This window comes from Propithecus coquereli, unplaced genomic scaffold (genome assembly GCF_000956105.1).
Source record: "Propithecus coquereli isolate 6110/MARCELLA unplaced genomic scaffold, Pcoq_1.0 Scaffold118, whole genome shotgun sequence".
NCBI lineage: Eukaryota > Metazoa > Chordata > Mammalia > Primates > Indriidae > Propithecus > Propithecus coquereli.
The window spans coordinates 1,227,177-1,254,795 of NW_012135858.1; the positions used below are offsets into that span (position 1 = coordinate 1,227,177).

The following is a 27,619-nucleotide window of genomic DNA, read 5'->3' on the forward strand; positions in this document are numbered from 1 at the left end:
CATAGGCTGATGCATTTTTAAACAATATTTACAATATTACCTAGAGGCTTAGGTGAGAATTAAAGAGAAGTGTAAAAACCATAAAAAACACCAATTTCATAGCAAAATATCTGTACATTTAAAAAGATCATATAACTACACATTATCCAAGGAAAAGGGACCTTCACCAAGGGGTTCACATAAGCACAACATAAAATAAGAAATTCAGTGGTTAAATACTATACAATAAACTTTACAATTAATATACTGATGTAAGGTACCAAGAAGGTAAGCCAAAAGCAGAATGTATATTATGAAAAGTACAAATTTAGCTTCAGTCCAGTTTTTGACTTTGGAATGGATCAAGTGCCCTGCCAGAGAGGAAGGAAAAACAGTGGCTTAATTGGCCATTTAGTCCCATTGCATATTATTTAAGTGTATAATATCGATGTTAACATTTTTCAATGACTTTATTGCAATTCCCTATAAGTAATCAGGGAAGTGCAGGAATAATTTAGCTTTGATACATGATGCCAAATGTATCTTCTCCAATTTACAAAAGGGAAAAAGAAATGAAAAACTCTGCGATTGTCAGAGGAGAGTAAGGTCTGGTTCCTCCGTAAGGTCAGGTTCCTAATGCTACTCTGTTAGCAGATGTAACCTCGAATACTTAAAACTTCTCCCTGGCTAGCAAGGCACCAATTTCTATTATCAGGATTAACCCATAATGGTCCTCAGAAATCCTAATACTGATCACTGAGATGTTAAATTTAGTGCTAATTAATAAATATATATGCATTAAAAAGCTGCCTTAAGCTGAAGAACATAGTACTGCAAATAAGTCTTATACAACACTTTATGCCATCATATCCTTGCATTCATACTGGTGAACATCTCTCACAGAGCATCCTTCCCTAGCACAGAAGTAGTAGAATGTGAAACTAGAAACAAAGAGTTCGAGTAACTTGTACCACTGTAGTTGCATCCTATTCGCACTTTGCTAGAGCTTGGTTATAGACCAAAGGAGTTTATCATGTGACTTTTCCCTTCTTCCATGTTGCAAGTCTTTAGAAACACAAAGGTGATGGATATGGCTGAAACACAAAATTAATTCTGATGCATCCATGTTATTTACAACTTATCAGGAAACCAGGGTGGACCATCATGGGACAATCACAATGGCAGGTAATGGATTTAATGTGAAATTTACATTTTGGTTAAGAAAAAATAACATACTGGTGTGTAAAAAGATACCTAATCAAATCAAATCCTATTGCTTTGATTAATCTGAGCAGGTACTTCCATTTTTAGGCACTTGTTAACAAGGGTTGAAAGGAGAGCCCATTATTTTTAAATTCCTATGTGTTTGCTAATTCTGGGCCCTTAAGAATATTTTATGTGTTCAAGGTTGCAGTTAAATGGTAGCACATAAAGTTCACGTGGGCAGTTTTGTTCACGCACACCCTCTACTCATGCAGGCAGGTCTTGGGTTCACATCGTTATTTCTGCACCATTAACAGAACGCAAGTTCTGATCATCAAAGCGCCGCCTGACACTTCTCCTCACCGCATCGGCTCGTCGGTATGGTTGGTTTCTAAGATCTGTAAAGAGGAGAGTGCCAATGAGAGAATAGCAACCTTTAATATCATGTGTCCAAGCAAGACAAAGGCCAGCTGGCAGCCAATCAAAGCAGCTTGTGTAGAAGAGTCAGCTAATGGGCCCTTCAAACTCATCAAGCATTGAATCAAAGACATGTACATTTGCCTTCCATATTTATAGTCAAACAAAATGTGATATAGTACTGCTAGAATTCTGGGACTTCAAGAGAGAAAAATACATAGGAGATTATTTTTGTCACTGGCCAGAGAGTCTAGCTGATGTCTTATTCTGAAATTTTTTTTCAATTGGAAGCAGCTGTGGCTTGTTTATTGTCTTTTTTCTGGAAGCCCGAATATCAGCAATAATTACAATAAGTTTTAAACTACAAAACTAATAAAACAGACTGCCCTGTCCTGTCTTATCCTTGAAGTTTTAACAAGGAAGGAACCTCAAGGCCTTAGTTTGCAGATACAGGTTATTTTCATTCCACTTTGCTAGCTGACGTTCTTTTATTCTATTAAATAGAAACATAATGCTCAACTAACCATTAAATCTAAAGCAAAATAATACTCTATTTCCTGAGCATTCTTTTCTGCCACATTGCCCAGGCTGAACGTGAACTTCTGGGCTCAAGTGATCCTCCCACCTCAAGCCTCCCAAGTAGCTGGGACTATAGGCATGTACCACTGTACCCAGCTGTACCACCCAATATTTTTTTTCATCAACAGGGAGAGGTATGGCCCTCCTACCATGTTCCAGTTTGTATTGCTAGTGCAAAGCAGAATGCCTGACATTGGGCGGGGGGCGGGGGGCACAGGGGGGAAAGTCTTGTTGAATGAATCAATCAATCACTGTACACTGGTTCAAGTAGGCACTGCTCTGATGGGATGAAGTGGAATGATCAGAGGAACTTTATGCAAGCATTCTAAATATGAAGGCATAGGGCAGGTAGCCCATCCAGCAGGTAGCCTCCTTTTGATGGAATCGGTATTGTGGGGAAAAAAATTAAACAAGCTTTGTACTTTTTCCCCTTGTTTTGTTTGATTACTATTTATTTCCCTTTCATTAATGGACTGTTGTTAACTTCTGCTAGGAAACATTCTACTTTTATAAATAACAGAATTAAACCAGACTGAATCTTTTTTATCCCTTTATCTATTCAGTAAATTGAAAACGGAGCTGATAGAATGTTTGCTCCACCATACCCCCATATTTTAAAATACAGTTTCCTGATATTTAAATTTGGTAATTAACATGAAAACTAGGGTTTCTGGCTTCTTTTGAAAAATTGGAAGCTCCAGCAATAATAGACCCAAATGGCACAAATAAACTGGAACTGAGACCTATGTTCTCAGGTTCAGCACAGTCCCGCCCAGGCCTGTTACCTTCCTGGCTCTTGACGTACTGGAATTTGTGACCCTGCCCTACTCCTAAATTCAAGGAAACAATAGCTTTGTAAGCCCTAATCTTCTTGAGCTCCTTTTTCCTACCCAGACTGGTCATACAAGGTCAAAATTCCACTTTTGGCTAAGGATATGCAGTTCTGTGGTTCTTCAGTTCTCAGAGCAATTAGTTCTAAAGATCCTAATACTTCAAAGGCTGTAGTTCATGTTCCCTGGCCAGGACCTGCTTTCAATCTCTTCAGATCAAAATGGTGTTAACTGAATAACTTGAAAGCCAAGAAGGGGGTAAAGGAAAGACAGCCTAGCACTCAAAGCAAGTATAATCAGCAAATACCCTTGCTCAAGCCATCACACTTGAGAACACAGAAGCAGGCTGAGAAAGAGTCGAACAGAGAGGCTCATGCCTCACATCACTGGAATGTGAGGTACAAAGACTTCTCCCTGGTCAGATTCTCACCAGTATTAACCTCAGCCATAGATTGAAACCATTGATCTGATACAGAGAGAGGAGGAAGCTAAGTAAAAAGTGATGCTTGCCAGCTCTGTGTATCCTCCACCACCGGTGTGCTAGAAGAAATCCTTACCCTCGAGTGAACATTTGGAAATTTAGTGATATTATTCTTCTTTAAGGCTAAACAGAAAAAAAACAAAAACACAAAATGATGGTTAAGTAAAAATGGGATGAAAATGGAAAGCAACTCAACTTAGTGCTTAACATTCCTGGGCACGTTAGCCAACAAAGGAAGAGAGTGGGAGGCCATTACTATAAGAAGTGTTAGATAAAACAAGGGAAGGATAAGTGCGTCTTCCCACCCAGCTTTCCAGCTTTCCGACTACCCAGTTTCAAGCTGCTTTGAAGATTGGCTCCAGAAAGACAGATAATCCAGCAGCAAAACTGATAGCAAACATCAGCCAAGCAGATGACAGTTTCTAGCCTGTTAATAAGCACTGGTGGGTAAGTACACTGCAGAGCAGGCAATGACACACTGTGTCCTTTGAGATATTCAGAGGAACGACATACATAACAAGTGCAATTCATAGAATAGTTATGCCATGAAATAAACACATACCCAGTTCCATGTCAGTCTCAGCATGAGAGTCAATCAATGGCTTGTTTCCAATTAGAGTATGTACTTCCCTTGTCTCTTTTCTAATCAACTAGGCACTAGAGAGAAGTTTTTTCCTTATTAGGCATCGAGAACTAACTAAGCCCAGGAAGTTACTTTTTGGGAAAATTTGATTTTTTTTTTTTTTTTTGAATTCTAAGGACAGTGGCCTTTTCTGATGATAGGTATCTGTTATCAGTATTTCTGGTGCCACCATCCTGACCAAAGAATCAGGTCCAAATATGATGTCATCACAGAGGAAATACCCTGGGTTTGACATGGAACAGAGCCACCAATGAAGAGGCATGAATAAGAAGGTGGGGAGCACCTAGGCCTTTGTTTTCATTTCCTGCCTCACAGCTTGGCTCCAACAAGGAATTGCTGGTAGTTCAACTTGGGCATGACACTCAGAGGGAACAGAGGTGACCTGACCAGGGTAGAGTGTACGGCTTGCCTAAATCAACATATTCAGGTTTTCTAGGTCAAAAGAGCTCCCTGTGTTAAGCTCATATTATGAATTCCATCACACTATGGACTATAAGAGACACTTAAAGAAAGGACCAGTTTACAGCTGTGTGTAGAGTTTCATCTTCTACAAAATCATCTTGCAACTTTAGAGAACTTTGCGTTCCTGAGCACTTTTGTACAGCAGGTCATTTTACTATGAAAGCATGTTAACTGGGTACAAAAGAAAGGGGTTAGTATTAGGTCATTAAATATGAAATGTCCGATTTCTAATCAAAAGTCTAGTTTATTGTATCTCAAACAAGAAGCAGTACAATTAATCAAAGTATGCACCTAAACTGTCAACACAGTTTTGTCATCTTAACGTAGCTTGCTTATGCCAGCAGCAAAGAAGCCTGGAGAGCAAGTGGTGATGAAATCGTGAAAGCGTTTTCCACAGCTTATTGAGAATTGAATATTTTTCCTTGCAAGAAGTGGTCCAAAGCCTAGAAAAAGTGGTAGTTAGTTGGTGTCAAGGTATGGTGAATACAGTGGATTATAGAGAGTCTCCAAGTCCAGCTTCTACAGTTTGAGCAGCGTTGTTTGTGCAACATGTGGTTGAGTGTTGTCTTTCAAGAGGACTGGCCTGGCTTTATTGACCAATCTTGAGTGCTTAACTGCAAGCATCCTCAAGATGCTTGATCCAACTGGTTGTGGTAGACATCCGCTGTAATCGATTGACCACGTTTCCATGAAGCTGTAGTGGATAATACCAGCACTGGATCACCAGAGACACCATTAGCTTTTTTTGATGAATATGTGGTTTTGGACTGTGTTTCAGCACTTCATCTTTATCCAACCCTTGTGCCAAATGCTGTGACTGTCAAAAAGAATCCATTTTTCATCACATGTAACAATACAGTGTAGAGGGGAGGCCAAGGTGGGAGGAATGCTTAAGCTCAGGAGTTCGACACTAGCTTGAGTAAGAGTGAGACCCCATCTCTACTAAAGATGGAAAAAATTAGCCGGGTGTGGTGGCACATGCCTGTAGTATCGGCTACTTGGGAGGCTGAGGCAGGAAGATCACTTGAGCCCAGGATTTTGAGGTTTCAGTGAGCTATGACGCCACCACTGGACTCTAGCTGGAGCAACAGAGTAAGATCCTGTCTCAAAAAATAAAAAAAAAAAAAAATACAGTGTAGAAATGGTTCGCCTTTATGTTGTGACAGCAAAGAAAGGCAAGCTTCCAGACAATTTCTTTTCTGATGCTCGTTTAATTCATGCGGAACCCATCTATCCAGCTTCTTTACCTTCCCGATTTGTTTCAAATGGTCCAAGATTGTTGGAATAGTAACATCAGACCTTGCTCCTGAATCACACATAGGTTGAGATGGATTCGCTTCCACTACAGCTTTTAGCTCATCATTATTCACCCTGGCCTCAGGTCACCCACGTGGCTCATTTTCAAGATCAAGATCACCCCAGAACAGAACTTCTCAAACCATTGACATACTATGCATTCATTAACCACATCCTTCCCAAACACTTCATTGATACTTGGAGCTGTCTGCACTGCATTGGTTTCGCAATGGAACTCGTATTCGAAAATAACACAAATTTTTGACTTACCCATGGTTTCACAAAAATTGCTCTAAAAAAAAAAAAAAAATTGCAAGATAATCACAAGCCAAAATGTGCGTTTGAAAGACTGAGGATGTACCGTCACAATATGAGGATGTACCTTCACAATAAAAATAAAACAAGAAGTGCCAGAGTGAAATGTCAGAGATATCAACTGTCAAACTTAGTACTTCAGGAAATTGGACATTTCATACATAATAACCTAATATATGTTAACCTATTAGAACACAGTAAGTGCTCAATAAATGTTAGGTACAGTAGTTATCGTTATTAAAGACTATCATTTTGTGTTCAAAGATGTGTCTTACAATCTACTTGGTCCCAATCCTGATTCTCAAAGAAGTACTCTATTTACTGTTTTTCAGAAAATTTCAGCAAGCAATTCATTAATTCAATTGTCACATACACCCAGACCCGTCACCGTAATATGGATACACATACGTATTGAAAGTGTGAGTGAGCAGTAATGACTGAAATGCAAAACCATGCAGCACAAGGACAACACAAAACATAACATGATGGAGATGGCAATTCCATGCCAGCATAGTGATTGGCCCTGACAGACACACAGACAGGGACGTAAGAGGTCAAAAAACCTGTAGCAACCTTTTAAGATCATCAGGTGAGAAAGAGTAATAGTTTAGTAATGGTATTCCTCAGTGAGAACAGGTTCGCAGAAAAACCGAGAGCCACGCTTGGCGGTGCGAGCAGTAAAGGGCACAGTCTTCAGCACTGCATTGAAAACGACAGCCAAACAACACAAACAGAAGAGAGAGAGTAAAAAGCCAAAATCTACTGCATTAGTACATGGTTAGTGCTTTATTAATCATTCCCAGGGATGGGGGTGGGAGAGGGGGCAGGAAATGGAAAATACTCCAAGGAAAATAAAAATTGCCTTATAAGTAGATATTCATTCACCTCCTCTGGTAGATTAACGGTTTAGGTCAGGCAAATAGAAAATGTACATTCCATTCATTTTATAAAGCCAGGTGTCATTGGGATGGAGAACATATTAATGAAAAAGGAACTCCAAGTTCTTAATATGCAGGGCTGGATGCTTCCCTACCTACAAGTTAATTCTGTGGCACTGAGACCAAGACGTGCTTACCTAGGAAGGAGATCTCTTCCTGGTCTTGCTCAGAGTAGAGTTTCTCCTCCAGTGTGGCGGAGGCGAGGAGAGATGCTAAACAATGGGGGCTTTACCTGGGCTTTACCTGCAAGCCACTGCAGGGTGTACACTGAGATACCAGTCGGCACACGTGTGCAGAATGTGTGTGCACCGTGTGTAGAAAATGGCATGTTCACCAGCCACTGTCCTCCTCACTCAGGACTTACACTGCTTTAATCTGGCAAGGGATTTTCTTATTGACTTCCTTTTTAATGTATCTGATCTATCTAATTGCCTATTTAATTTTCCTGGGTCTGAGCTGTTGAGAAAAATTTGTGGTTTTGACAGTTTGGAATCCCAATTTATAATGCTGACTAAGCTATAACAAGAAATGAGAAGTCAAAAGTCTAGAAATTACATTTTTAAAATATGAGGACGATTTGGGAAAATGTGAATAATGACTAGATATTTGATACTGAGGAACTGTTAGATTTTAGGACTTGTGATAATACTATGGATGTGTTTTTGTTCATAAGAGCCCTTATCTTTTGAAGATACATACTGAAATATTTCCAAATGAAATTATGTATCTTGGACTGTGCTTTAAAATAACCCCATGGGTTAGGCATGGGGGGCGGGGTAGAGCACACACGGACAGGATTGGTTATGAGTTGATAATCGTTGAAATAGATGAGGAGTGCATGGGACTTCATACTGTTCTCTATGCTTTTGCGTATTTTTGGACCATCCCCTAATAAAAAACTTTTAAGTATCTGGAAACTGATAACATTCATGTGCAACAGACATGAAAGAAAGGTCACTTGCTGCCACTGTTACAAGACAGTGGCTCAAGTTATCGTTCTGATCTGTAAGAGGATATACAGAAACCTGGGAGAATGGGTTCAAGGAGAAAGCATTAAGCTAGAATTTAATCAGACAAGAACCGAGCTGGGTTAAGCACAGTTCTTCGCTAATAGAACCACCAGTCTCCAGCCCTGGGCTAGAAGCCTGTTGGCTCATCCCAGTGCAAGTACCTAGTGATTTTAGCTACTGTGAATGAGTCAAGAGGCTTCTAAAGAGCAGGTATGGACTGTGTGGTTAGTACGGAACTGAACGGGTCTTATCCACAGTACTCATTTATCAATCAGGCAGGTGGGCAGGGCTGGCTGTGAGGAGGAAAATAGAACGTGATGACAAATTGAAAACAATGAAAAACCATTAGGAGAAGGAGCCCTGCTGAAGCCTACAGGGTTCTAACGATATTGAGAAATAAAGATTTTTCAGAGAGTGTTGGGGCAGTATACATGTTACTGTAAATATATTTCGAACCCTAGCGTGGAGTCTCTCTGCATAATTCTGGATCTGAATAAAGTCACAACTTGCCAACCCTGGACAAAAGCAGCTGCAAATCTGCATGCAGCCCAGTCCAGGTGAGGCCAGTGGGATCTCCACAGGTCACAGTGAGGAAATATCCTTTACCTGTGATAATATCTTCAATGGCACCATCTTTTCCCTCGTATACATGTCTGTTATCTTTAACTTGTCGCCTTCTTAATTCTGCAATTAACTCTTGCTGCTGTCTCTTTGATTTATGGGAAGGAGACTGAAAAGAAAGAAGGGTAGATGTTAGTGGGGCCAGCACCCACTGGGGAGTTTGTGGAAATTCACAATGCGCCTGAGCATTATGTTACTTACTAATAAGCAGCCTTAGCCAAAAACACACACGACACCATCCCAACATTCTGCTCAAACACAGAAAAACTCAGAAAGCTTTTGGGAAGAAAACAGAAACTTTCTGGTTTCTTCTGAAGAACACACAAAACTCCACCTGGCAGCAAGAGACAGCTGGGAGTAACCACAGGCTCCTTAAACGTTGGTGCAAAGGATCGGGATGAAGAAAAGTTTAGCTTGTCAGCCTTTTACGATCTTTATCTACAATGTTGCCCTACAGCTATCAAGGCCAGCACCAGTGGGCATCCACACAAAACCTCTGGGTGCTAAGCCCTCCAGTCATCAGGCCATCTGGTGTGGCCTCTCTGTATATCCAACTAAGATTTAAGTTCTGGTTCTCTATAAACATAGAAACGCTACACATGCTTCATTCCAGAAGGTGCTGAACAGAGTAATGAATGCACAAGTTTCCATCTGCCATGTTTCCACGCCAGAGAAGGACATGGTAAGGATCCCGACTGAGCACATCTGGCCAGCTGCCCTGCTTGCTCAGAGGTGACATCAAGGCCTCTCCTCGCAGGACGCCCATCCCAGGAGCCTGGCACTTCCTACCTTTGGGTCCTGCTGCTCCATCAGAGCTTCTTGCTCCAGGAGCTTCTCCATGAGAGCTTGTTCCTGCTTTTTCCTCAGCTCGTTTTCCTCCTCTGCTTGCTGGGTGAATCAAAAGAACCAAAAAGATTGTGTCACTGGAGATGACAACAGTTAGGATTTTTAAGTCATTCTTTGAGAATCTTTAGTGGGTCACGAATGAGAATAAGCGGAAGGCTGAGGAGACCTACACTTGGTGCCCGCGTTTAACTCTGATTCTGGGTCTCGCTATCCATCTGTCATCTCTCTTCAAAAGCTGAGAGTCGAGATTTGCCTCATGCAGAAGTCCTTTCCTGATGACCCTCTCTCTGCTCGAACTGCCTCTTAGTCTCAGTCCCACATGTCGGGGTCGGAGGGGTGGAGGCACCTACCCTTTTTTGGCAGCTGTGCTCAGTGATTTTCATGTGAGTTTGTTTTCTTTCCAGAATCTGTCTACCTACTGGTAGCTTCTCTGAAAGCAGATATAAATCCCTGTGCTGCTTGCTCATTGCTGGGGGGAACCTCCATTCCCTTGGCCTCTTATTTCCTGTAGGGGCCTCACTGCAGTGACACCCTTGGGCTCTCTCCCCATAGTTTACTCCTTCCCCAGGGAGGCAGAGGGACTAACTAGTCTGACAAATCCAGGAGAAGACACTGAACAGGCTCGCCTCAGCGCAGCCCTCTTGGGCCCTTTCTCTTTTGAAGCCAGCCTCCCTGAAGAGACTTCTAATTGTCGAGCTGTGAAATGATGGGTAAGTCATCTATCTAATTTAGGGCTGAAGTATGAGTCCACAGACATCACATCCTCCAACCCAGCTTTTATTAGTAATAAAATTTACATCTAGATCTCTATTGCTTTTGTCTTAACCTTCGCTTTGGTTCATGCTTTGGAAGGGAAAAGAGGGGCGATGTCCTAAAACCCCAATCTCTACCTGCAAGGTCCCCAGGTCAGTGCCAGTGAGCTCATTCCTCACGTGCAACAACATCCTGCAAGGTCACTGCCTGATGAGCGTCTCAGCGAGCAGCTGAGAAGGCCACAGGACAGAATGACAGGTGCAAGGGGCGTGCTGATGACAGGTCGTGATCCCTCAGACCACCAAGGGCAGCTTCTCTTTTCCTCTGCTCCACGCCTCAGGCTGTGAGACCAATCCCAGCCACTCCCCAGCCCATCTCATCCAATTTTAAAATACCATGTATTTTCTCTTTTGACTTCAGACTTTCAAGTTTTTACGTGGAGAAATGTGGTCATAGCACATGATGAGCCACCTTAGGTCATCTCTGCAGCACACAGCACTGCCAGCCAGTGGGCTTCCTGGTGGCCAGCGACATTCTCATTGCTCACTGTTCTCAGTGTCTTCCACGTGGAGTTTGAGCCATGTTTGGGTTCATCCTCACTGCCACGGACACCTCCCTTCTACTAGCAGCTTGTGACATCACTGCCACACTAAGCTATGCTGAGAGAAGACGGCCAAATATTTTGACCTTTGAAGTTTCAGTAAAAGGCCCAAAAATAATTCTCCAAAGCATTGGCCCCTGGTGGTGTTAGGGAACTGTCCCCAGTTTCCAATGGAATTTTTCTCAAAAGTGTAGATAACCCTGCCACATCTCTCCTCCCCTCTGCAATAAACAGCACTCAGTATTAACAATATTATATGTAGACAAGCCCGGATTGTGGAGTTTCCTAGGTGGGCTAAAATCTTCTAACACCTTTTTTGTCTCTTCTCAAAAGACAATTTCCTCTGACACATGCCTCTTTGGGTCACATGCTTTTTCAAGACCATAGCCCTGGATTATGTCCAAGAGGGCCTCTCCTATAAAGGAAGGGCCATTTGTTGATCCAGATAAAGACATAGAGGGCGCCCATCTTTAACAGCACCATCCTTCAGGCTACACTAGAGAAATGTTGGTCTCACCGGCCTTAAGGCCTGGGCCAGGACTAACACAGGCAGGCCTCCCCGCCCTCAGCTACCGCAGGCACCTTTGCCACAGCCCAGGGTTCACTCCCATCCACCCGTTAAACAACTCCACGGGAGGCCTAAATTTTCTAAGTCCTTCCCCTTGCTTGCCTGGGTGAATAGTCAACGGGCAGCAGTGGCCTTGGGGCATCCCACTTGCCCCAGGGGGGCAGACAAGAGCTTTTGTTTTCTGGCTGAGGCCCAGGATCGGTGGAGAAAGGGGCCATCCGGCCTGAGGGCCCCAGGAGCTCTCAGCTGCCCCAGGGCCAGAGAGCACTGTCTCACACAGACCACCCGAATCTGCTACCCGAAGGAGCTGGGAGGCCTCTGCAGAGCAGGTGAGACTCAGACACATTTCAAGGACAGCAGCTGCTTGAGAAATGATGACAAGGAGGGCTTTAAAGGACACCCTCCTCCAACTTACCTTATATGCTTTCACAAACCGGACGAAGACAGGAAAGAAGACAGAGGGTGGTGTTGTCTTGGGGTTTTCTCCGAAATACTTCACGACATCATCAAAGGCATCCTGTGAAGCAGCAAATTTCTCTTGAATTTCATTAGTTCCAATACTTGAACTTCATGCTCCGGGGGCAGAGCTGAAGCAAAGCAGCAGCCACGGGACAGTGGCTCCCGCAGCTTCCCACCTCTGTAGCCTCCCTCATCTCCCGCAATTTTCTGCCTCCACAGAGGCAACCAGAGGAATGCGACAGCGGGACACAGCAATTTATCTCCAGGACCTCCTGCTGCTTCTACACACTCACATGCACCCACACAAAATGAGGAACCATTTCTTCCAAGAGTTTCCAGGGCCATAGTAGAACCCCTTGAAACCAGCAAGGGGAAAAAGGACTGTAGAAGTCACTCTGACTCTATATCCCAGTCCTTTGCTTCATTGCTCCTTATGACGTCCCCACACAGGGGACACTCAGGCCCTGCTTAAACTCTTCTGTGATGCAAGACTGCCCCAAATCAGAGGCCATTCCATTACATCTGCTGAGTTCCCCCAACATTGCCTCAGCTCCTACAATGATGCGCAGTTCATTCCGACTGTTTTGCAGGTTTGCCTACACATCAGCAACCCCTGGGGTAGTGTACAATTCTGAGGTCAAGATCTACAGAAACCCACTGCACCAGGAACACTGCTTTGCTGAGCACAGGCCTGACACAGGTCGGCTGAACTGGATCCAGGACCCGTGCTAGAGGGAGTGCAGGCATGGAAAGAGGGGCAGAGAGGACCTTTGCTATAGAGGGTCAAGTCCCCGAATTAGAAAAAGGACAAGCTGGAAACAATTCTCCCATAATAATTATTAGTTACATAAGACATCTACCCTCCAGACAGAGGGAAATGGAACATTTCTTCTCCCAGCCCCGGGCCTGTGCCTCGGGTGGTTTTAAGGGGTCCAATCTCTTCTCTGCAGGTGTCAAGGGCACCAGTACTTACCTGTGCAATCTTGGCATCGTCCTGCAGCTTCTTCAGCTTCCCCTCGTTGTTGAGGATGAACTCCTTCAGCAGCGTGTTGTGGTCGTGCATGGTGTACTCCCTCTTGGTCAAGTCCATGCCCCTCTGGAGCTCCTTGACATCCAGAAGAACATTCTCAAGGGAGACTAAAGTAGAGAAAGCAACGTCCCAGTGAATCTCAACCAGGAAAGTCAAACCACAGTCAGTCTGGCTGCTAAGCCAAGTTCTCAGTAGGTTCTTAGGCTGACTCAAGAGCCCTAGGTCTAGTTTTCAGCTTTTAGCACAGAGATCTTTTAATAATTCACAAAGTGTTCACTGCCAAGCACTGCATTAAATTCTCTGTGTGCACTAATTCATTTGCACCATTAGCCCATTCTGTCACAGAGGAAATGCAGCATCAAGAGGTTAGGTGGCCCTCAGTCACACAGCCAGTAGATGGCAGGGAGACTCAGGTAACAAACATGGACTCTAAATCCTGTGCTGGTGAACAACTATCCCATGTCTCTTACAGGAAATAGCCTATTAGTTGGCCTGTAGGTTCTGAGGTCCTTTTCTTTTTTTCTTTCTTTTTTTTTTGAGACAGAGTCTCACTCTGTTGCCCGGGCTAGAGTGAGTGCCGTGGCGTCAGCCTAGCTCACAGCAACCTCAAACTCCTGGGCTCAAGCAATCCTCCTGCCTCAGCCTCCCGGGTAGCTGGGACTACAGGCATGCGCCACCATGCCCGGTTAATTTTTTTTTCTATTTTTAGTTGTTTGGGTAATTTCTTTCTATTTATAGTAGAGACGGGGTCTCGCTCTTGCTCAGGTTGGTCTCGAACTCCTGAGCTCAGGCAATCCTTCTGCCTCAGCCTCCCAGAGTGCTAGTATTACAGGCCAGGTGTGAGCCACCCAGCCCGGCCCTGAGGTCCTTTTCTTTGATTTTATCCTCTCTCTCTTTTAACTCTTTTGCATTTCTGGGACTCTCCAGCAGGGGGCAGCATGTGGCCTGTTGACCATAGGCTGTATTGACCACTACCACCCAAAGCAACCTTGGACAGCTTCTTTAATAACCTTTCCCTGCTTCAAAAAGGTTTAGCATGAACCTTTCCATCTGCAGTGTGCCACCTCTCAGAACAGGCACATTCCTGGAGCCTCGCGAGCCAACCTCGTCCACAAAGGTCAGACCCCACCTCTGGCTCCCCGTTGCCTGATTCAGCTCTGCCTGTTGAAGAATTACATAACAACGCGGTACGTTTTCCCTCAATGGACTCACATTGTCTTATTCATCTCTGATTCCCCAATACTTATGATGGTTCCGTGAAGGTACACAGAAGGCACTGAGAAGTGCTCACTGGATATATGGAGTGAGTGAACACATGAGTGAAGGTATAAAGAATCAGCGTTGGCCAATCTGGGCACCAGAGAGCAAACAGAACCATTACCAGGGTGCACCCCAGGCTCCCAACTTTTCCCACCGATTTTTTTTAATGATACTTTCTGGGAATCCTATTTGGGCCCCCCCCCAAAATGTGCTAGTACTAATTAGTAAAGTAGAAATTTACCTTTTAACTTTTTTTAAAATTAGAATTGTGATGCTTAAGAACCTCTAATTTAGGCAAAGGGAAACCTGAAAGGAGGAAAACTATTCTACCAGAACAGAAATTCTGCCAACTGCCTGGGTGAGCCCCAAGCCCGCAGCAGGTCTGTGCGGCCCACACTGCACAGTCCTCCACAGGCACAAAACCACTTCCGTCTGCCTCTCAGTCTCCACTAGGGCTCTGGCAGCATCCATCCCAGTAACAGTGTATCATCTCACTCATTCACTTGTTTGCTCGCTCATTCATTTACTCTCAACATCCAACTTGTCAGGAGCTGAGGGACTTATAAATATAAATTTAAAAACCTCATTATACCCTTAATAAGTATACAGGATGCAATCAACATGGAAATTTTTATAATAAAATTTGAGAAATCTTGTACGAGAGGGTAGTACGGAATGCTCTTTAGTAAGAATGAAGCAGCAGCAGCCATGTACCCTGGCTGAGGAAGTCACAGAAGGCCTGCCCTCAAAAATTCTATTAATCTGGGGTAGGCCTGGGATCTAAATTTATCATAACTACTGGCTGCTTACGGTTCACGATCACAGTTTGAGGATCACAGCCTGTAGGTAACTCCAGTGTCAATTTGTGCATCTATCATTCCTTTTTCTAGCCTAACATTCTTTTGGGAAGACATAGTGCATTGGAGGATACACTATAGGAGAAGTCAGAAGCCTTGGGTTCAAGTCCTGTTTCCATCACTTTCTACCCATGTGACCTTGGGCATGACATTTAACCTCTGAAAATGTCAATTTTCTCACCTATAACTCGGGGATACCAGTACCTTGTACATCCCAGCTATTGTAGAGTCACCGATGATTTATATGAGGAAATGTAAAACTGTCATAACAGAGTAACAACCAAGAAGTACTGATAATTTAACTAGTATTCAGGGCAAAGGTAAAATGTTTAGAACTACCACACCTGAGCAAGTGAAATGGCACAAAATCAAATTAAGTGTTTGCTGGGATGGCGATTCTCAGGTTCTCATTCTCATAATTCATATAGCAGCAGTAGAATAAAAAGGACAGTGAATAAAAGAGGGAAGGTACACAAGTCTCAAAGGTCTGGATCTTTACAGAGCAGACACAGAGCGATCACCTTGATGCCCACGTTCACTATCGCTCTCGGGGGTGGGCAACACCACAGCACAGAGCTTCTGACATCTTCACTTTGGCTTTTTAAATGGGTTCTGAAGAGTATTTGTTTAAGCAAGGAATGGTTCCCCCACAATTAAAGACATTAAATACTCAAGAGTAATGTTAATAGCTGAAATCAAGTACCTGCAGCAGCTTTTTCCACGTAATGAAGCTCATTATAAAATAGGGACACTTGGTGATATTTCTCTTTTACAACATTTGATATATAGTGCAACAGCGTTTGCTTTCGGTCTGTTGACTTTGTATCTAAGAGCTGAAAAGAGAAGGGAACACAGGTTAGGTGCAAGAGCAAAGGATGACAGGGCTATCCAGCAGATGATGATCTTTGACCCTGAGTAAATAACTGCATACAGTCACCCACAGACGACAAAAAACATTCCCAGAGGAGATTCAAGATTCAGTTTGTTCTTTAGTGACACGCTAAACTTTAGGGATAACTCAGCACCTCAGAATGGTTCACAACTTTCTTCTACAGTCGTTCCCCCTTCTCTGCGGTTTCACTCTGTGGTTTCAGTTATCCACAGTCAACCACGTTCTAAAAATATTAAGTGGAAAATCCCAGAAATAATTCATAAGTTTTAAATTGTGCACTGAGTAGCCTGAAGAAATCCTTTCCTGTCCAGCTCTGTCCTTCCCAGATCATGACTCCCGCCTTGGTCCGGCAGATCCATGCTGTAGACGCTTACCTGCCCCCGAGCCACTCAGCAAGCAGCCATCTGGGTTATCAGACTGACTGTCACCCAGCACAGTGCTCATATTTAAGTAACCCTTATTTTACTTAATTATTCTATTTTATTATTAGTTATTGTTGTTACTCTCTCGCTGTGACCAATTTATAAATTAAACTTTATCATAGGTATGCATGTATAGGGGAAAACATAGTATACAGACAGGGTTCGGTACTGTCCAAGGTTTTAGACATCCAGGGGGGTCTGGGATCGTATGCCCCCTATAGATAAGGGGGGACTGGCTACTGCATTTACATGAACTCTCCCAGCCCTGCACACCTGCTATCCCGCCTTCCCTGGTTTACAAGCAGGAAGATTCCAGTTTCAGTGCTCTTCACAGAGAAGGGCCAGAGGAGAAGTGGAACATAGAGCCTGCAGGTGGTGCCTCCTATGGGGCAGGTTCCTACACTGCAGTTTTTACATTTAGCTCAGCTCCTGCCTTATTCCCTAGCCTCTGATGACCCAGAACAGATACGCATAACTGACCAAGATCTGCCAGGGGCCAGAACTGGGACTGACCGGACGCTCCCTATCAAATGACCACATCTCCCCGGCCTGGGGACTCGACCCAGTGCCCAACCTTCTCACGTGGCAATCATGTTAGGGCTGCACAACCTGGGAGAGGTCCATGCAGGATTTTCTTGAGTCTTGTTCACCTAAGTCAGGTGACTCTAAGAAGTAGACTACCTTTTTCCATGCAGGGGCCAAAAAAAAAATTTTAAGAAAATACAGAAAAGTCTTTTTAAAAAAGCAATTTGAAAAAATTCCTTTAATATTTTAACCTATTTCCATTCAGTCTTTTTCCCTGTACATTTTACTTAGGTGAAATTAAACTGTACATGAATAAACTATATGCATATTAAACTATACACATATATGCCTGCTTTCTTGTCTAGACACAAAATTATCCATTTCTTTGAGCATTCTTCATAAATATTTTAACAGGTGAAGAATAGTTCACTGTATTAGCTGTTGCGCTACAGCACATTTAATCATTTCCCACTATTGCCGGACTATTCAAACTGTTGCTAATTATTTGCGATTATAAATAAAATACAGCATTCATAATTCAGACACTTGAAAAAAGATTCCTAGAAATGGAAATACTGGGTGAAAGGGTATAAGTATTTATAGGTTCTAAGTGCTTACTGTCAAATGCTGTTCCAGAAAATTTGTGCCAGTTGATCCTCCCACTGGCAGAGAATCTTCATCAAACCATCCACCCCCACTTCCAAGAGCAGACTCTCTCCCTCACCCCCAGGACTTAATCTCTGCCAGCTGTTTGTCTTTCACATAGCTCTCATATTTCCTTTAGTCCACTCACCAGATCTAAACTCTGAAGTTTAAATCCATAAACTGCTCCTCTTTTACTGCTGTTCATGTAGTTTCCAAGGGCCAAGATGATCTGCAAAAGAGACAGAGAGAGAGACAGAGAGAGAGAAGCCTATCAGTACAACACCCCAGGCACTGGAATACAGCAGAAAAGGCAGCTCTTCATATATGCATACAAGGAAAACTTCACTTGCCTCCAGAATTTTCTTGAGTTTCTGGGATGACTTTATAGAGACAGATGCTGCTATAATTGCATGCAGTTGCTAGATTCCAATCAAAGAAAGGAAAAGGGGGAAAAGACATGTTAAAAATTGGAAACTAAAAATTAACACAGAAGAAAATAGGCTTGCATTTAGAGCACAAAGTCTTAATGATGAGATTCTACTTTTCCTAAGCATTAGTCGTCCTGCTATATTTCAGGTAACCGTATCATCACATGCAAGGTCTTCTCTAAAAGTATTCACCATAACAAGTAACATTAGAACTTGCTTATAACAAAATCTGTAACCATAACCAGCAAGATTCAGAGTTAAGAGCCAACAGCTTCTTCTAGCAGAACTCAATTCCCTGCTCACCACCTTTACTCGTGTCATACAATTTATATGCTTAAATCAATGGAGCAATCATGAATGAAAAAGAAAAAAAAAAAGCACAGGGATACAATACCCTTTACAAGTTCTCAGAACGTGTTTATACTACTATAATCAGTAACTAACAAGTTTATTTCAAAACAGAATTAGGAAAGAACTGAAGTGTATGATATTCGTAAGTCTACACGAGATTAACACAAGGGAATGAGAGATGGTTGGCTATTATTCTACATCACCACAGTCTACTAAAACAAACTTCCAAAAAGAAAACTCTCATGGTGAATTTAATGCTTCCAACGAAAGCTTAGAAGTCTGCTCACTAAAGATATGGATCATTTTTAGAAAAGAAAGCCACATTTGCAGTTCTGCCAACACAGCTGGAGGACTAGCATCTTCAGGAGGGAACCAAATTTGGGTTTTCCTTGTCCTCTGTCCTGAATTCTTTTGAAATCCAGAGGACATCTGTAGCCACCAGGAGAATAGCAATATGGAATATAGAAATTCACCATTTTTCAAATTTACTTTGCATATATAATGTGGAACATAGGGCTGAAAATAAAAATGCAATCTAGAAAGTTCTGGGAAGGAGTCTTCAGAGCCCACCACACTGAGTACAATTCGGGGAGAAACATAAAAAAGATTCTATATCTCTTGGGACCCCCTCCCCTTCCAGAGTTGGTCCACTCACAGGAGTCAGCATCTGAATGCTTTCAGCAAAGTTCCCAATGAAAGCCATGATGGTCATCTTCTGCATGAGCCTCTCGATTTTACTGAACTGCATCATGAACCGATCTTCATCCGACAAGTTCTCCAGGGGCTTCCTTTCCCGCTCATAGAGCCGAAGCACTTTCACCTCATTCTCAGTTGGCAAGAATCGCATCAAACATTCTACAAAGTCTACAGGCAATGTCTTCAAGTCAAATCTGAAGACAGATGTGGACACATTAGCATTAGAGAGAAAACCTCCCACCCCTTTTCACCACATATCTGGTCCAGCTCATCAACGACCAGGTCAATGAATCTACAATTTCTACAGCTGTGTGGTGAAGCCCCACCCTGGCACTGGTTCCTGACTGTCCATCAGGTACCTTAACTGGTTCTTCCTGAAAACCTGGACGTTATCACAATTGCTATCCTTGGTTTTTAGGCTATCGGCATAGCTCTAAGTCTCTAGAAATCAAAAGTAAATGACAACAGGAAGAGGGAGAATGAAGGCTGAAGCACCAAATGCTTAGGTGGCTCGAAGACACAGTTTATAAGCACTGTGAAGTACTGCTAATTAAGGATGTTAACACTGTACACGTTATCATAGAGTATCTGGTGAATTCTGTCAAACGTTTCAACTAAACCAATAGTCTGGGATTATTTTTTTCTTCATTGGAAAAAAAAATGCACCCAAATACCTGTACTAAATGAATGTTCTGGGTTAAGTGCATAAATCTATTGAAGGAATACCAGGTCTTCATGGATGTATGCTCACTTTGAACACAGGAAGTATTTGCTACAATCTCTATTCTCAATTATTCTCTGGACAATTTTTGTTCAGTTAAATAAATTACATTTAATCACCATGACAACATGGCATATCAAGAATAAAAACCAGGCTGCCTATCAAGTTTCAGTATCAGAAATCAGAACAGACCATAGGAGGCAATACACTGTTTGATTTCGACACTGGCTAAAGACACGAAATTGGAACAGAGGATTTCTCAGGGTCATTTATACCTCTAAGAGTCTCTAATCAAAATTTATGAAATAGGAGTTTATGAAGAATTACTTCCTAAAACATTTTATCACATCCTTATCACACTTGAAAGTCACCATGGCCACAAGAAGAGCAGAAATATCCTTCATATAAAGAAGTAAAACCTATGCCTTCTATATAGTTCAAGAATAAAAAAATAACTTTGTTTAAAATGTACTGAAAGTTCTAAAAGCAACAGAATTCACATTCCTATTGTCATAAATTAAAATATGCAACTGTATCATATTTGCATCTGGCCTTGAACTGTATCATTCCACAAATGCCATCAAATTTTTATTCAATAAATCTGGATAAAATCCAGACACTCCAGAGAAAACTGACATTTTCCCCCTTTTCTTAACATCTGCAACACTCAGCTCAACTTCCCTTTTATATAAGCATTGCTGTTGGCCTATACAAGAGAGCACACCAAGATAATAAATGATGTCACAATCCAGATGTTATTCTTCTAAAACAATTAATTCTTATTTTAATACACAGCACTCCTTCGGGGAATTTCTTGTCCACCTCTTTCGTGTTAGCATCTCATTCAACTCTGAATATGGAATAAGGAGAATCTCTGAAGTGTGGATATCAAGAATTGCTCCATCTTTTATCTTAGGTCTTACCTCACTATTGAAATATTTCTGTTATCTACTAATTCATAACTTTCCTTGTACTTTCATTTTTATTCTAAACTTACTAGGATAGAATTTTCCAGAATGCCCTGAACTTACACATGAATAGCTTTACATATCTCATCAGCAGTCTTCCCGGCTTTCCTTAGCGTTATGGCAAGGTTTTTGGCCCTGTTTGCTTCTAGTAACGTCACTTTGCTTGATCCCTTCTGTGTTATCTTCTGTTTGCTTGAAGAAAGATCAATGGCAGGACCTTGGGCTTTTGTCTTGAATATTTCCTCAAATTCATCCACATTTAAATCCTGAGGTAGAGAGGGATGACATGGGCAAATTGGACTATACTTAAAAATTAAGTCAATTAGCCACCATGTAGACAGTTTCCTTAGCAAAGACCTTCACTTTTCTATTAAGTACTGGTCTCTAGCCATGGCTTGCTCTATTTTTCCTGTTTTTGTTAGAGTACGACTTCTGACACACTTGTAGAAGTTGAAGGTCTAAAGCAGACCACCCATCCCAACCAGCCAAGTCAATTGCCTTTTAATAATTAGCTTGCATAGACAGCTGCCACAGATTAGAACTCTCCATCAAACAAAGAGTGTGAGTGTGATAACTGAGTTCTTATTCACTCACAGTTCAATAAAGGGTTTTTATGTCCTTCTATAAATTAAGGGAAGGAGCTGTGTTAGATATATATTTTGTAGTGTACACTGAAGGTACTCAAAACTATTTATTCCATTTTAATATAACTTTAAAAATAGTTTTGGAACCATCTTACAAAATAGCATCAAATTTTGTTGTTTGATATTCTAAATCTGTTTTTTTTTTTTTTAAACATCAGGGCACTTAAAACACTAGAACTTTATCTCTGAAACTTCCAGGTTAACAGAACACCCATGTTGGCTTTGCTGCACAGAGAGCACCCCTAGTTTCTAACCAATGAGAAAAATACCTCCAGAATTCGCTCATCATCAATTTCGTTGAAGACTGTGCCATTGATCTGATTGGGCTTCAGAGCAACCCAGTTAAACACCGGCATTCTGAACTTGGTCTTGATTGGCTTCTTAATTTTCACAGCTAAAGATGTCAGAGAGAATGAAATTAAGATCCTACCAAAAGCCCACGACCCTCAGGAAAAATCAGACAACAGTCCTTGCAGATGACACTTTAACACTGGAGGAAGGCTTTCAAGAGACGCCCAGGTATCTTTAAGTATGGAAAATATCACAACATGGCCTTGGCCAGAGCCATCTGAGGTCATTATTTGGATCACTAATACAGCATTGTATTAAAAGCTGTCTAAACGCCAAGGGTTGATTTTTTTTTTCCTACTTCAGGCTACTGGATTGCTGCATTACAGTTATAATATTTGGACAATATTTAGGACAAATAAAGTGCTGGAGAGCAAATATTATTATTCATGTTATTAGACAGCAGGGAGGGCAAATACTGTTAAATTTTGACAACCTGAATTCTTTGTTCTGGATCACATATTTACCAACAAACCTTAAAATATAATCGGAGACTGCAGGTAGTGGCTGTGTAAACCACCAGGAATGTAACAAGAAGGCCGACAACTTTCAGCCAGGGCAATACATTCCTATGGGTGATCTCAATAATAGAGATTATATTAGCTGCTGACTTATTTCAAACAGACTAGGGGCCATAAATGGCCTAAACGAGAAAATGTTTATAATGACAGAAGGGTACTTAGAAATCAAGAAATTGTATTGCTCCTTCGGAATCAACACAGTTCCTTCCTCCACTTTTAAAAAATCCAATTCTCCCCAAGAGTCAGTCGTATTTGACTAGGAGGTATCAATGCACCCATTAAGTATACTGAAAGCCTCTTAACAGAGAGGATGGGATCTATCTTCTGGAATCTGAGGGCCAACTCCTCCTACTTTGGGAAAACGAGTTAAGGAAGATACACCATTTAAAATTCTAGCATTCTACATCATAAAGAAGTCTTCCCAAACTATTTAGCTGCATACTTTCACCTTCATCAGTCTGTCCCGGATAGCACACCACACGACATGGGAGCTTCGCTAGTTGCCATTATTAGCAAGGGAGGGAGAACTTCAGTGCTTCAGTGCAGAACAAAATAAAAGCAACACACGACTGAGCTTTTATCTGGCTGGCTGCATGGCTGGCTGCCTGCCTCAGTTGGCATTAACTAAGAAAGGGAGACAGACGGTGCCTCTCGTTCCTCCAGAGTTATGAAGGCCATTTAAACAGCAGGGATGTCATCTGATAAACTCACACAAAAGCATGCAGGAACACAGAGACACAGCCTTTGCCAAACCAAGCCTCTCCACCACCAAACATGACACCTTTGGCCCCACTGCCCCAGGGTCGGATTCCTTGCCACACAGTATTTTTGTCCATACTACCCAGGGAAACTGACGTCCTCAGTGGGACAAAGGAATAGACCTTCCTAGTCTGGCACTTCTGCAATGTTGTGGGGTGGGGGAAGGACATGGAGAGCTTTTTCATAATGAGGGCACAGGTTGGTGCCACTGGCTTCCTACTTTCCCTCCACGGACATTGCAGGCGCAGGCCGCTAGCTAGAAGTCACGCCGTTTGCAGCCACCCTTCTTCTGACTCTTTGGCAAGGTAAGGAATAAGCCTGAGATTGGAACCCAGGCCAGAAAGTTCTCCTCCTTGAAAAGGTTTTGCTGACTCTGCCTACAGCATGGACGGGTGGGGAAGAGGAGGAGGAGGGCACACAGGTGACCACCACATACACTGCATCCCCGGCATTCAGGCTAAGCATGGGTGGGTTCTCCATGGGGTGAGGCAGAGGCTAGTGGGAGGGGACTGGAAAAGGGGCACCTGACAGCTTTTGTTTGTTCTTTTTTCCCTAGATCTAAATCCTCTTAGAGTCGAAGCCTTACCTCCAACTATGAAAATTAAACTAAAAGAAAAAAAACTCCTTTTCTCAGTGGGAATGGAACGTGGTATATGAATCTAAGATGTCTGCTTAAAGGACAATAATCTCTTCTACGGGTTCAACTAGAATGCGTGGGCACACCCGCAATAACAGTGAGCCAACACCACGACTCCCCACAGACACAAAGTCAAAATGCAATGGACCGAATTCAAATGGAGTGGAAAGATGTGAAGGCACAGTATGACCCACAGGAACACATGGCAAACACTCAACACACTCAGTGAGGAGCAACCTACAGAAAAGCTTGATTGGCCCATCTTTTGTGGAAGCAGAAAGAATAGAGAAAATACAAAAAAAAAAAAAGAATTAGATATGGTTAGAGTCAAGTGGCTCAGCAGTTCACACACTCTTAGCATAGAATTTCGTGCTTCGTGGACACATTTCACAAGGCAGCATGGAGCCAAACATTTATTTCCATTCAAGCCTGCCTTGAAGACTCACTCATTATTTTGTTTTAAAAATCATCCTCTTTAGAAGAAGAAAAGGAAAAAAATATATATTTCATTGTAGTGGTCCCAAACTGCCATACTAAACTGTACTGGGTATTCCATAGGATATGAACAATTTTTTTAATAAAAAAATAATCAGCCAGAATCTAAAATCTCATTGTAAAGATCCCGGCACATCCTCCCAAAGAGACAGCAAAGGTCACAGGCTGCCCAGCAGTCCATCTCAGGTGACCTACTCCAGAAAAGGGAGCCTGAATGTCCTGCCGCAGATGAGAGGAAGTAAGCCCTATGCTTCAAATGTCTATTTCACACTACTAATATTTTCTCTACAGAATGCAAAGAAAACTTCCAACTAGATAAACTATGGGGACCTCCTCCTAGTCCCTGTCCTGGCCACCACGAACACACTTGCTCATTGTCTATTGAAGATATAAGACATCTCGTTGCCTATGGACCCAGAGGCCTAGTGATGTCACAGATTTCTGCCTGCCCGGGAGCCCTGGGCATATCAGCTCAGTTCTGTCTCTTGGTTCTACCGGGACATCCTGATTCTGTCTGGCCTCTTGTTTCCAGAGAGAGAGAGGGAGGAGTGACTGAACACACTGGCAAAACATCTCACATAATAGGCTTCAATCGCTAAGTATTAACAGTCAAATTAAGGATGAGTAACAAAGAGAGACTAAAGGCCTTGTAGAAATTGCCTGATCTCAAGCTATCAGAGACTTGTACGGATCTTATAATGCTCATATCTTGTAAAACGAGATGTTTCTTGTAATCATTTAATGGATACTTATGGAACTAAAGAGTTTTTCAATCCCATGTACAGTCCTCTACACTGCATGAGACACAGCAGGGACACCTTCCAACTCTGCAGGCAGCAGTTGGTTATCAGCTGGGCACAGAGTTCCACACCTTAAAATTGAGGCAATCAATACAGCTAGGAAATTTTAAAAATTAAGCAGTGGGAAGAGCCCAAGCAAAATAAATAAACAAGCAAGCAAATAGATCAACCAGATAGGACACGCCCTTCAGAAAGGAGCCCTGGACACTGTCAGCCCGTTGGCTTTTGCACTCTGCCAGTGCAGTTCTGGGTTGTACGTCGGTGCTCAGAGGAACAGAAGTGGGCGCTGAATCACATGTTAGCTTCTGTCAGAGAGAAAGGAGGCAGTGCCAAATGAGACACCGCAGCAGACACACCTCACGGTGAGTGCTCCTTGGGGCTCCACCGAAAGCCAAACCAGGGAGCCCAGGTGCATGTGACAATTACAGCTTTCCACATTCAGTGGCTGAGAACAGCCTGGTGATGGAAGAGACTCTCCGGGCTCGTCATGAGGTTTTGTTTGTTTACATTCTGCAATCCAGCCGGCCAGGCACAGTGGCTCACACCTGTAATCCCAGCACTCTTGGAGGCTGAGGCGGGAGGATCACTTGAGCTCAGGAGTTCGAGACCAGCCTGAGCAAGAGCAAGAGCAAGACCCCGCCTCTACTAAAAATAGAAAAATTAGCTGGGTGCGATGGCACATGCCTGTAGTCCCAGGTACTTGGGAGGCTAAGCAGGAGGATCACTTGAGCCCAGGACTTTGAGGTTACAGTGAGCTACGAGGACACCACTGCACTCTAGCCAGGGCAACAGAGTGAGACTCTGCCTCAAAAAAAAGAAGGGGGCGGGAATTGAACCCCTCTTCTCACTCCCTTTAAAAAAACATGTAAAAAACAAACAAAGAAATACATTTCATGATCCAAGAATTCCTCTATGATTCCACTCCAACTTTCCTCCTTCAGAAGCAATAAAATTCTAGAAGAAAGTGGTAGACGGGGAAGATCTTGGAGGGTAGAAATAAGCCACTGATTTACTGTGAACATTACTCTGCACTGGCATCTTGTTTGTTTCCTTGACAGTTTTACAGAAGTTGACATGGAAGTAAAACCATGGACTTGATGGGGAACAAATTTGTTATGAGTAGCTTTGGGGTGTCCAAAAGAGCTCGAGTCACTACATTGGCTGGCTGGTGTAGCTGCTGAGGGGACTCTGGAAAGGATGGAGACTGGGAAAGTTTTACAGCTAAGACTGTCTTTCAGATTTCAAGCAAAAGGCTCTGAAAACTACTATAGTCCAGGGAATGGAAGCTATTGGAGTGGTAGTTCTTCATCGGAAACAAGGGGCTTCATGAGAGAATGAGGCGGCAGAATATCCCGTGTCCCAGGGATGGCAAAGCGAGGGGCAATTCCAAATGCCAGGGAAACACGTCACAACTGGGAAAACAGCTTGCAGTATTGGAAGCTGTTTTCCCAGGAATACAATTCCTGGAAAGGAATTGGAAGGAATTTTCACCTGCCGGGAAAATTAAGGTAGCTGCGTTTATTAGACAGAAAGAACTTGGTTAACAATAACGATTGCTGGAATATATTGCATGCATTACTAGCATACAATTAATAATTAATGGGGCTTTATAGGTTCTGGCTGAGTTCCATCAAATATTCCCATGTATTCGAGTATCCTTTCTCTGTCTTTTTTTTTTTTAATCTTTCTTTGTCCTTGGTTTGCCAGTCTGATGGTAATGAGTATCATGTGAATACAAATTCATTTCTGTGAGTCAAAACTAAGAAGGCATTAGAGCAACTCTCCTCCTCTCACCCTACCCCTCACCCCTTGTTTGATTTCTGGTGCGGTAAGGATGCCGCACTCTCTCTCCTGGTTAGCAAGAGGACAACATGAATTATTTGGAGGCATTTCAAGGCATGGGAATACTGCTGTCGGCAGCACTTCCCCTTGAAGCTTAAATCCACTCTAGCAAATTCTGACATTCTCAGATGCTCAGAAGACATGCCTAGAAGCCTACATCAGGCAATTATACATAAAGGCATTTTCCCTTTTTATAGATGACACCGCAAATACCTTTTTTTTAAAAAAAGAGCCAGAAGCACTCAATGTATGTGCTAATACAGAGCTTTGACCACTACAGGTGTCCAGGAGGTATTTGCTGAACCAAAAAAAATGCACTGTCCCTTAAGGAGGTGATTTTTGTCTCTTCCCTTGTCTAGGTGGGGCCAGTGAAAGGCGGGGAGCTGGTGTGAGAGATCGGAACCTCTCACTAGGCACAGTATGACCACGGCTACTCACAGACACACCTCCAGTGGGTGACAATTTCCCCTGCACTGACTACATTAGCAGGGATGTTCTTATACTAAGAAGAGATACACATGTCATTGCAAGAGACCCGAACTTTGAAAGAATAGTTTTAACTCTCTAAGACAAATTTCTAACACAAGTACCTGTGGTTGAATTCTGTGCCCGTACCTGCTAATCCTGAGTTGAAAACCACTGTGGGTGAAGATGTTCCAGGCAGCGGGGGTGCAGAGGGAGGAGGAGGGGGCGGTACCGGAGGAGCAGGCACAGTCTCAGCTGCAGGACCTGGGAGAGGCGGCGGTGGGGGCGGGGGAGGAGGGGAAATAAAAGTGC

At 42.8% G+C, this 27,619-nt stretch overlaps 1 protein-coding gene across 1 annotated transcript in view; it reads right to left on the minus strand.

Moving 5' to 3' along the window:
• Positions 1-1,158: 1,158 nt before the first annotated feature.
• Positions 1,159-27,619, minus strand: part of FMNL2 (formin-like 2) — a 157,898-nt gene continuing 131,437 nt past the window's right edge. Inside the window, exons 14-25 of the mRNA XM_012659111.1 lie at positions 27,458-27,599; positions 21,710-21,834; positions 20,860-21,062; positions 19,067-19,301; positions 17,983-18,051; positions 17,781-17,861; positions 15,852-15,981; positions 12,975-13,138; positions 11,958-12,059; positions 9,564-9,662; positions 8,760-8,883; positions 1,159-1,580 (exon numbers count right to left, since the gene is read on the minus strand). Of these exons, the coding sequence (XP_012514565.1) occupies positions 1,471-1,580; positions 8,760-8,883; positions 9,564-9,662; positions 11,958-12,059; positions 12,975-13,138; positions 15,852-15,981; positions 17,781-17,861; positions 17,983-18,051; positions 19,067-19,301; positions 20,860-21,062; positions 21,710-21,834; positions 27,458-27,599 (1,584 nt within the window). The 3' untranslated portion in view covers positions 1,159-1,470. The remainder of the gene's footprint in view (positions 1,581-8,759; positions 8,884-9,563; positions 9,663-11,957; positions 12,060-12,974; positions 13,139-15,851; positions 15,982-17,780; positions 17,862-17,982; positions 18,052-19,066; positions 19,302-20,859; positions 21,063-21,709; positions 21,835-27,457; positions 27,600-27,619) is intronic.